The sequence below is a fragment of the Homalodisca vitripennis genome, unplaced genomic scaffold, assembly GCF_021130785.1.
Source record: "Homalodisca vitripennis isolate AUS2020 unplaced genomic scaffold, UT_GWSS_2.1 ScUCBcl_189;HRSCAF=1546, whole genome shotgun sequence".
Taxonomy (NCBI): domain Eukaryota; kingdom Metazoa; phylum Arthropoda; class Insecta; order Hemiptera; family Cicadellidae; genus Homalodisca; species Homalodisca vitripennis.
Window position 1 is genome coordinate 213,704 of NW_025776325.1, and position 11,359 is coordinate 225,062.

General features: G+C 35.0%; 1 protein-coding gene across 1 annotated transcript; it reads right to left on the minus strand.

Moving 5' to 3' along the window:
* Positions 1 to 1,439: 1,439 nt before the first annotated feature.
* Positions 1,440 to 10,867, minus strand: LOC124370466 (calexcitin-2-like). The gene is made up of 4 exons (XM_046828752.1): positions 10,740 to 10,867; positions 5,678 to 5,792; positions 4,369 to 4,466; positions 1,440 to 3,126 (listed from the first exon to the last, which is right to left on the minus strand). Exons 2-4 carry the CDS (start codon positions 5,766 to 5,768, stop codon positions 3,010 to 3,012), a joined length of 306 nt encoding a protein of 101 aa, XP_046684708.1. The 5' UTR covers positions 5,769 to 5,792; positions 10,740 to 10,867; the 3' UTR covers positions 1,440 to 3,009.
* Positions 10,868 to 11,359: the final 492 nt, after the last annotated feature.

Here is an 11,359-nt window from a genome sequence, read left to right on the forward strand (position 1 = left end):
ATTCTAAAAAAAAATAAACGTAAAAGTATCTCAAAAGAAATAAATTAGAAAGATTTGTGTGCAATTACAAAGTGCATTTTTTAGTAATTACAAGAGAGAAAGTAGCATTCTTTTACGATTTTACAATTTTTAAATGAGTAACATGTTTGCAAACTCTAATTTGAACACATTATACAACTAATAGGTGCGGTTACTTAACATCTTTGCCAGAAGATACCCTCCTGACACAGGAGTCGTAATGAATACTACTTATATCCTCTCAATCTCTAAATCAGGTTACCTAAAATCTATCATTTGCCAGAAGGAATCCCACCTACTACAATAAGTCGTAAAGAAATAACTTCTATATATTTTCATTGTTACATCTCCACTTTTATGGGGCACCAAAGTCCTCTCAGTCTGTAAATCAGGTTGGCTAAATCACACCTCTTCTACAGGTGATCCACCTACTATAATAAGTCGTACACAAATTACCCTTTTTATATTATCCTGGTTGATATCATAACTGAACGAATTGGGGTGGAGAGATGCACTTCCACTTATATGGGGCCCAAAATCGTCTCAGTTTGTAAATCAGGTTGGCTTAAATACCTACTACAGGAGTTGCAATGAAATAGCCCTTGTATATTTAGTCCTAGTGGGATACTCCTACGGGATGTTGTATGTGGTAGGGATACACTTCCACTTATATGGGGCCCAAAATCGTTTCAGTTTGTAAATCAGGTTCGCTTAAATACCTACTACAGGAGTTGCAATGAAATAGCCCTTGTATATTTAGTCCTAGTGGGATACTCCTACGGGATGTTGTATGTGGTAGGGATACACTTCCACTTATATGGGGCCCAAAATCGTCTCAGTTTGTAAATCAGGTTCGCTTAAATACCTACTACAGGAGTTGCAATGAAATAGCCCTTGTATATTTAGTCCTAGTGGGATACTCCTACGGGATGTTGTATGTGGAGGGATACACTTCTGCCACTAAGTCCACAATCCCCGAATTGTACCTCATCCTTTCGATCATATGTTTATATCCTGCCAGTTATCTGAGCTCTTGATCTGAGTTCCCATGTGGAAAACACCTTACCTTACTTAGAGGAACGAACTCTCCTTCTCATTGTTTAAGAAACTCGTCACAAAGATATACAGGCTTTACAAAATATGCGTAAGAAGGTCTCTCCAAAAACGTAGTTTTGTATCTGATGAACAAACAAGTCAGTTTAGTTATCAAGCATCACTATGTACTCCAAATCACGCTTATGTAGTTGTAATCCTTATGTTCCGACATAAATAACTGAAATTAATTCTGCTACAAACACAGGAAATTCTCTTGGCCCTAGGACTAAAATGAAATGAGGTCATTTGTGTGTGTTTTTATTGATCCCATTAATACTTATGTACTAAAGGGTTTACACTAGAGGATTCAAGGAACACAAAACCCAAACATTATGAGCATAGCTTTATTAACAGTGTTAATGCACATTTTAGTACAACACAAGAGTACAGCAGATCTTAATAAATGTTAGTAGAGTGTAAAGTTCTTTCCGATTAAACACTTTGTATTAAATCTAATTTCTAGTTATATACTTAATTTAGAAGTCTGTTCAGTTACTCGAAGAACGTTTGGAGTGGACAGCACAGAGAAGTGTGAGAGTGAAAAAGTGCACTACATTTCCGCTCTCTATCAGCGGAATAAGGTCTAATTTATAATAAAGCAGATATAAACAATCCGTAAAAACAAAATACAGTAAAGCGAAAATGTGAAGTGTTAAAATTGCCAAATACACAAGCCGATGTTTGAGAGCTAATTCGATTTACGATGGCCCGGAAACGTGATATTCCGACAAAAGCTAGACAACTAAAGATCTCCTGCCAATTCACGGAGTAGCTGGTTTAAGACATATTCGAGGTAAGAAATAAAATATTTACTGAAGTACGAAGTTTAAAATAAGGTTTCTCCATTATTTCTTTTAAACCTTAGCATAAAAATCATTTTAAAGGGAGAAACAGACCTTGTTATGAGTTCGGTTTGTGGTTAGATCTACTCATCAGAATGTATTTATAAATTAGGTATTACTCAAAAGTTTTTTGTAATTGAAAATTACATAATATATCAGGTTAATTTGACGTAGATAAATCTTCAATTATAATAATTTAATTCAAGTTAGGAGTAAATTGCAAGAATGGACGAACGGTATAAAGCCAGTTTAAAAAGTAATTGAACCATACAAATACAACAGAAAAATATCCAGGTGGATGTATTAGACTTAATGAGATAAAATACATTTAATTTAAGACAATTATGTAGTCTAAGAGTAGAATAAAGTTTGGTCTTTTCATAACGGCTTTAGTGGGTTTTTTATTGTAAAACTTGATTAATTTCTAAAAGTAAAGTACAATATTTTTGTAATTTACCTTGTGTACACAATTAAAGTAATTATTTTAAACAGCTTTAGGAAGAACTAAATTTCATACCCAGTTTCTGTCACATAAAGCCCAAAGCTAGGAAAAATGTTCAATGGATGTATTGTCAGAAATGGGTGAAACGTAAAACAACGGGAAGTTATGAGGAAAATTCATTTAGCCCTCGTGTATTGTATAGATAAAGTGCGATGTGTATATAGTCAGTTAATTTTTAAGTTGTTAAGTTTGACGTTATATCGATTATATGTAAATTTATTCCTTTTTATTACACATATTAACGTCCCCCACTTTTAAAATAAATATAAGTGTAAAAACAACATGCACTCGTTACAGCTTTTATTAAATTTCTAAATTTCCTACAATGAACACCTTTTAACCCTACATTATACCAATGGTTTAACGATTCAATTCTTTAAATATCACCAACTTTAACCGAACAGTATTCAAATTACATCATTAGAAACCTACCCAAGATGAAAAACACTATCACCAAAATCTTTAACAAATGCTTTTGACACTTCCCACCCCGGAAATACCTTACTAGCTACCGTCTGTTATAGGAAATCGGCTCTCTGACAAGGTATGAGCCTATTCGAACTTGGTAACTCCGAAGATGAAGTTCCCTGGGGCGGATGGATCCTCCGAGGCGAAGTATTCTACCCACAGCTCCCCAAACTTTTCCCGTGTGATTTCTAAGGTCCCATTCTGCAAAACGACAGAGAAATCATAAGCTGGTACAATACAGAAGTGCCAAACTAGATAAGGTCTTTTAGAGCAAAATGGCTCTTCTTCAAGGTACGATCCTTTCCAACCTGGTAACTTTGAAAATGAAGTTTTCGGGGCGGTCAGGGCTCTTTTAGGCGAAGTATTCTACCCACAGATCCGCAAACTTCTCCACTCTGGTGAATTATTTTTCCTAGTTGGTATAATACAGATCAGAATGACTTACAGTAATATGCAGAATTTTATAATACTTCTTACTTGTGCCAATAGAAGAGCTGTTAACAAAATTAGTGACACACAACAGCAAATACGTTTAGTGTTGTTCGTTGTTTGAGAAATTAAATGGACAACCCAAACTTTTCAGGTATTGCTCTAATAAATAAGTCGTATATTTCCTACGAGAGACCTATTATCGAAAATTGAATTTATACCCAAACACATACCACAGCGATGTGACAAGTTATGTGGATAGTAACTGGTTACACAAACAGTTTCTGATATTAAATGGAGAATCAATGGTTAAACGTTTTTCAGCTATAAACTTATTGAATAGAATATATAGTGTTATGTTAAGAAAAGCTGTTAAGAAAGCTATTGACCATATCAAAATACACAACTGCAAATATAACGCATGTTAGAAATATATACTTAGAAATAGTACCATCTCTCAAATTATGTGTCGCTCGGGGAAATACATGTAATTTAATGACGTCTCCTATTAATTTACAACCTCAAATAAGGATGTAAAATTTGGAGGTTCAATGTTGTGGTTAGGGAACTAAACCAAGATGTCTGCCTGTACAGTTGGATCATAAGGCAGTACGAAAATAAACTAAGTCAACTTCACAATGCTATTGGGAGTACTCGTGATCGTAGATAACTAACTTTTAATATTTGACAACTTTGGCAATACAAATACTCACTGAAAATCCTATCTCAAGACTGGATCGGAAATTCATTTTCCTCTCCAGAACTTATAGTGAAACGGTCTGTAGCTTTATATCATCAGATTGATATTAAAACTTTTGCACTGACACTAAAGTTAAAGATACCCATTTTTGTAACTAAGAATACTCGTATATGACAAAACAATAGATATTTCCACAAATTTGATACAAGATATCCAAAATTCGTGTGTTTTATAAGGTTTCAATATAATAAAATATGACAGAAAAGATTTTTAAAATAAGGCTTGACGAGAAAAGTAGTGTTTGTGTCACTTACACGAGAAAACTTGCGGAAGGCATCTCGGGCGTTCTGCTCGGGAACATTGTAACTGGAACATATCATTGCAAACTCCTCCTCGTCGATGGCGCCATCACCTGCAACGTTCAGTTCACTTAGTTACATCGAACAATTCAAGCGAAAGTACATCATACTAGTGTTCCACTCTGTCATCGTGATGTATAAATAACTAAGCACAATGGAAATAAAATTCACAATTTGATTTAAAAAATTCTTCAATGTTATTTACACAATTTAACCCATGGGAATTTGCGTGAGCCTGAGAAAGTTCATTATCGTAAGTACTAAATAGTTGGAATTCAGTTTAACCCATGGGGATATTTGTAACCCCGAGAACGCCTATTAACGTAGGTGTTAATATTACTTAACACAGTTTATCCCATGGGGAGTTTTGTAGCCCCGAGAACGCCTATTAACGTAGGCGTTAATATTACTTAACACAGTCTACCCCATGGGGTGGTTTGCAACCCCGAGAACGCCTATTAACGTAGGCGTTAATATTACTTAACACTCTTTACCCCATGGGGTGTTTTGCAACCCCGAGAACGCCTATTAACGTTAAAAAAAACAGGTAGAATGAATGTTGCTCAGTACTCTGTTACCTGTGAGGATTTACCTGAATACGTCAATTTCCATAGATCCTAAATAGGTAGAAGTAATTTCATATTTTCTTGGTGATTCATCTAGTAATCCGTTATAGTACTATGCCACAGTATACTACATAAAAATACCACAAGATCTACATATATCTTGTAATCCAATTCGGGTGGTAAAAGTAAAACGATAAGCAAAAGTGTATGAAAGTAATAAACTCTATCCCATGAGTACTAACCAGACATTTCTAGGTCAAGGAAACAACGGCGAGTTCGTTATTGTTTCCTGGGAGCTCTACGATCTACAACGATTTATTTAAATTTACCATTCTTTTAGTGATTTGTTAAAGGTAATTCTAAACAAGGGAAATAATTGTTTTGGAAATAAGGACGCCAAAAATACTCTATTCCACTGCCCCTTATTTTGTGTGTGTGCAAACTTTGTTCTTCATACGAAGTACGAAGTTTAAACACTACATATTCGATCTTATTAAAATATTATCGATTGTCAATATGTGGTAAAAGCTTTACCAATATGAATAAATCAATTTAATGCGTTAATAGAAAACAATAAAAAATTACAAACTCGAATAAAAGGAATGTCGCTATCTGCCATGCTATATGATATGTAACATTAAAGAAATGAGCTTAAAAAAGTAAAAATGAATGTAAGAAAATGATAAACCAAAATTTACCTGATGTGTCTTCAAGATCAAACATGAAGTCACGAAATTGTAGTTGCCAGTCAAGTACACTATTGGGGTTGCGCGAATATTCTTCCCACATTTTGCACCACTCCTCATTCGTCACCTAAGGAAAAACAGACAGAGTAAGTTTTATAAATTGAAATTTGGATGTAAGTATGACTATAAAAAGATTAGGGGTTGCCCTTATTTGAGTAAAGTAATGAGGCACACCATGGATAAACAAACTAAAATTAAGAAATGTGTACTAAATAAGGAATATCGATTATACAACGATAAAGTAAAATACAATTAATCCAAATTATTTGGCATATATCATTACGAATTACATTAAGATAATTTATCTTTGAAAGATTTATGTAAGTAATTGTGTCAATGATTTTATGTAGCCGGTACGGCGTTTATCGCGAGAACCGGATCAATTTCGAGCGTTTCTGATACTTTGTTGGGTGACCGGTGAGCGATCCTGTCTTAGCAAGCAGATGGAATACCCGCCCGTTAGTCACCTTTTTGCCGTGGGTTGTTAGAGAGGGCTTCTTAATCCTAACTTCAACTATAAAATTAAGGCATTCTAAACTTTCACTTTTTGAAATTTAAAAAAATGTTTATTTTTTGTTAGGTTTGTGTAAGACTAGAATAAGCGATGTTTTATTTACTGAAGTTGATAGGAGTGTGGCGGTATTTACAGGCCGATACCGTCCGATTCGATTTTGCCTCGAATCCCTCGGCCACAAGCAGCTCACAGCCATATGAGGTGGAATCGGTGCAGTTGGAGCTTCTCGCAGTGATAGGCACAAGGGTCAAAGCCGTTCAGCTCACCCTGCGCGCCCTGTGTGAGTAGGTAGCTCTGTAGTCTATCTTGTCTTCGACACAAAGCCAATGCCGGGTGACGTAACTCATTATCACCAACCCTCGATTTTACTACCCGTATAATTTTTGAACCATATTTACCATAGGAGTCATTAATCGATTACCTCTCGTGCATAGCAGGAGCCTGCCTAACGATTATAAAAATGAATGTTGCACCCTTTTCCTGGACACTACCGCTCGCAAACTGTACATTGGTGGGTTTGTTCGAAAGAACTATGCACATGACCTACGCGGTAAAATAGCTATCCTATCGTGAACACTTAACATCCTTCCAAAGAAGGTCAGGAAATGTGACAAAGGCTAAATGCCGTCGTAGATTGTTCGTCCACGATCGACCAGATTTGCTAACCTGGGGTGGACTCCGTCGGCTGAGGTACAGCCTTTGCTCACTCGTGGGTGGAAGTAACCTAACTTACCTTCGGTCTACCGAAACGTTTGCAGCTCTGGAGAAGGATACGTACCTGAGGCGAGGAACTGCTCGGTGGGAAATTCCCGTTCTCACCTGGTTAAATTTGCTGCAATTGGTTCGTTTACAGGTGCGAGTTGATCTACCGACAACCTTGTCTGGCGCGATTTGTGTAAAGCACTAGCATTAACCTACTCACTAGGGGCTATATGTGAATTGCACGTTCACACATATTATTGTGGATGGACGTCCGGCTCGATTTAACCCCGGAGATTGTACGACTACCGGAGACCTACGCGGTGGTGGAACGTCACTTCACTTCTCGTCCCGACCAAACTCTGATACTTTATAATAAATCAAATAAAGTCTAGCTATAAAGTAAAGCAAAGATTTTTCATTTTACCAGGCGAAGTTACGGCTAAGACACTCTCTCTAACATCTAACCTGCGGACCAACGGCTTAGAGATGACTTCCGAACCACCACCAGTGGCCGGGCAGGCTGCTTGCAAGGACAGGATCGCTAAGCGGTCACTCATCCAAGCAGCAACCACGCTCGACGTTGCTTGATCCGGTTATCTCGCGATAACCACCGAACCCGCTACACTGCGCGGGTACGCCATTGGCAATATGACAAAGTCACGTCACGGAGTTGGGAGAAAGCTCTCGAGACCATTCAAACTGGAACGACGCCTCAGTGGAGTGTTTTAAAAACCGCTAAAACGGACAAAAGTCAATTTTGAAACTTTTTGCTAATTCCTTACTCGGAAATGTTTTGACCACAGATAACTTCCCTATTAGCCTGGGTCGCTTCATTTCAATGAAAACTTTTACGTTTAGTTTTCCTCGGTGAGCAGTTTCAGTATTTATCTTTTATGCTAAAGCCCAAACTCCAAACCACGGATGGACAAATCAAGCAACTAAACATTGTTTTGTTATGTTTAACTGTGAAACGACAATTTCAAAACGGGAAAATTAATTCCTAATTTAATAAAGTTATAACAATTCTCTTTTACGCCTAAACTTTATATTTAAAAAGCGTTTCACTGTTAAAAACTCATTACAATTCTATATTTCATATAACATACAACAGCCCCTTTTTAAAATTATAGTGCACTTATACCCCCTACGGCAATTATTTTAAGATTAAATGAACATGTTTATTGATTATTCCATATTCGGCTAAATTTTACAATCTTTTTAAATTACATTACATGGAATCTGATATTTCTGAAATATAACTTTTAATATCTGAAACAACTGCTAATATCATACAAGTTAAAAAAAAACATCGGTCACTTTTGTCCGGTGTAAGCGGTTAAATAATCCATTGTACGACGAGTAGCTTGGCCTTGAAACGAAGTGCCGAAGCAGCGCAAAGTGCCGAAGAGTTCAGTGAGCGGAGAATTTAAACAAAATTCCGTTTAATAACAGTCATGGTCATAAAACTGAAAAGTTTTATATGGTTTCTTATTTTCATTTTCCTTCTAAACTTAAAGAAATAATAAACAGAATGAGTAGTTTCTACGATATAGCTTTCTACACTGTCTATTTATTTTAACATGAACAATTTCCTTAACTTGCACGTTAAAAATATAATTTTAAGTTCAACAACAGTGTTTTAATAGTATATACTACCTAGAATACCGCAAACAATAAAAATTACGTATAATCTTGTTTTAATAATACGTTATGCGTATTTAGACTTGTCTCAATGAAACAATTATGTTTTTCGTATAAATATAAGAAAGATTGGTATTTGTGAGGATGAAGAACCAGGGATTAAATAAAACTTGTTATAAACTTTGATCTTGCTGCTTTAATACATTTTATGTGGATATTGTGTATTCTTTAAATAAAAGTTGGAGACTAAACTGTCTCTATTTGATTTACATATTATTTTACAAACACTTTTAAGAAGTACGCCATTTGCAACATGTAATAATATGCACAGCAAAAATCATAAAATATTATAGTACTATAACAACTAAAACACACAGTACAGTAGTAACAACTCAAACACACAAAAGTAAACTAAACAAAACACGTAGTAGTACATATATTATAGAACATATGAGATAGGTCAGATTCCGTTATATGCCCCCAACGCTTAAACTTTTTTCAATTAACTTAGAACGTTATAAAACGATGTAGTTGAGTAACAGAACTAACCTTCCATCAATCAACAAGCATTTCCAGATATTGCGGTCGGTATTGTTGTCGCTGTTATCTTATCTTTCTCGAGAATCCCAATTAAGGCAGGCCGCGCGGCATGACATGACTATTTAAGTTTTTTGCACGGTACATAATTGCCTTTCCATTACAATTCAATTTATATTTCTGATCAGCCCCTCTAGAATTTGATATTTTACTGATCGGTTCTATCTCGAGGGATGTTTTTCTTTCGTTGACATCAGTGCAGGCTTCGGCAGCACCTCAATGTATTTTGTAAAACAAATATTTTATATTCACCTCCAAAAGGTGTCCTACTCCTAACAGTGAATTTGTTGCATAAATAATATTTAACACTCTTAATATTTTTGTTAGATAGCAAAATGTCGAATAACTTGCCATTTTTTACTAAAAAGTAAGGCCCTAGTCATTCTTGTACCGGATAAAATATTCTGCAAAAAAAAAATAAAAACAATCTTCTCTTATAAATACAATTTTTAATCAAGAGGGAATAAAATTTGTATCTAAACAAACAAAAACTCGGATCTAAAATTATTTTTTCATAAAAGATGTATTATATTATGAAACAATTTATTAATATTCTGTGTGAAGTTTGGTTTATTTTTTCGTTCTAGAAATTGTAAGAGATGAAGGTATTAAAGTTTTTAAACTTAAATGTTTCAGATTGTGACATACAGACAGACAGTAAGCTAGCAGATAAGTATTTGGAAGGCAGTGGCCAATTCAGTTAAACTTTGTCTTGCTATCTTATCAGTCCAGACAAAATACCTGTCTTACTGACCAGTTCTATCCTTTCCATCTATACTGAGACAAAGCTTTAGACAAATAACTCAGCACCTAGATTCTCTCCTGTTACGATATGTATGGAACTTGCTATAGGAATGAACCAATTGTGGGATTGTTGCTATGCCTTATATGTATCTTGATCAGAGTTTATTATTGTACCAAAGAAAAATGCATTAATATTGCACCCCCCCCCCCCCCAGCAGACTACACCTTGTAACACCTCACATGAAAGATGTTGCTGAACTACGAAATTTGATAAAAAAATATGACTATACGTTAGCTTGCTAAAATTTAAAGCTGCAAAATATTATTGTTTTGTAGACTGTCATTTTATAACTATTCATAGATTTTACGTGCTAAAAGATGAGGCATAGTTTGTTATGTTTCTACAATTTACTATAATTTCCGTAACGTTACTCCAATTTATACTTATTTTGTGGAAAGTTTTTTGTCTTTCTAACTGCTTTCAAAAACGGGTCATGCCACAAAGTTAAAATTACTTCAAATTTGTGGAATCGAAAATATTGTTTAAACATAAAAATTCAACACTGTTATATCATATAAATGAACAAATTAAATCCAAAACAAAAATGTTGGTTACTGTTATTGATACTGATAATGAAATTTTTGTCAGAGTAGGACGTTATTATCAAAACTATATTTTTAGGGTCAGAAACAGAATTAAAACTGTTATAAATTCATTGGTTTTGGTTCTAAAGTAGAGACATTGTTAGGGAAAGACAATAATCCTTCCATATATTTACTAACAAAAATGTAAAACTGTAAGTGTTATACATATACCTGTTGATCATTGTCAGCATCGGCCTTTGCCTGTAAACCAATCCACACATTATTGAGTACGGTCTTAGTTTTCTCGTATTGTGGATCGCCCTTCTTCCATCCCCGCACCTTGCAGATGTTCTGGAACATTTTCAATATTGTGGTTAAACTCAGAGGAACGGTGATAAGACAATTGGGAATTATATAAAAAATGCGTATTTGTTTGATTAAAGTTTGTTTTAAATGATGGAAGGGATGTTAAGGAGACAGAACTTTTCATCGTATAGTGTTACATGGATTCAGTAACACAACGTTTCGAGATCTGCAATCTGATCTCTTCCTCAGATGGATAACTAACCTGACACGTAAATACAATCTAGGTTAAAATAAACAAATTATACCAGAGCGTTGTGACACGCATGTCAGAACCACAACAAGCAATTTGTATTTGAACTCTGTGTATCCTACTTCTGAAAGATGCACTTAATAAAAATAAAACACTAATCATTAAGAACGAACTAAATAATGCAGGTCACAATAGGTCTGAACTGACCAACTAATTACTGAAAACTGATCAAAGGTCATTAATAAATGGCAATCGTCATGGCAGAAATAAAAATGAAACGGTATTGGGCCTATTT

Coding starts and splice junctions, on each gene's coding strand:
- LOC124370466 (XM_046828752.1), bottom strand. CDS start 5,768: ATGTGGGAAGAATATTCGCGCAACCCCAATAGTGTACTTGACTGGCAA. Junction 4,467..5,677: donor TGATCTTGAAGACACATCAG/GTAAATTTTGGT, acceptor TGAACGTTGCAG/GTGATGGCGCCATCGACGAG. Junction 3,127..4,368: donor CCTTCCGCAAGTTTTCTCGT/GTAAGTGACACA, acceptor GTCGTTTTGCAG/AATGGGACCTTAGAAATCAC.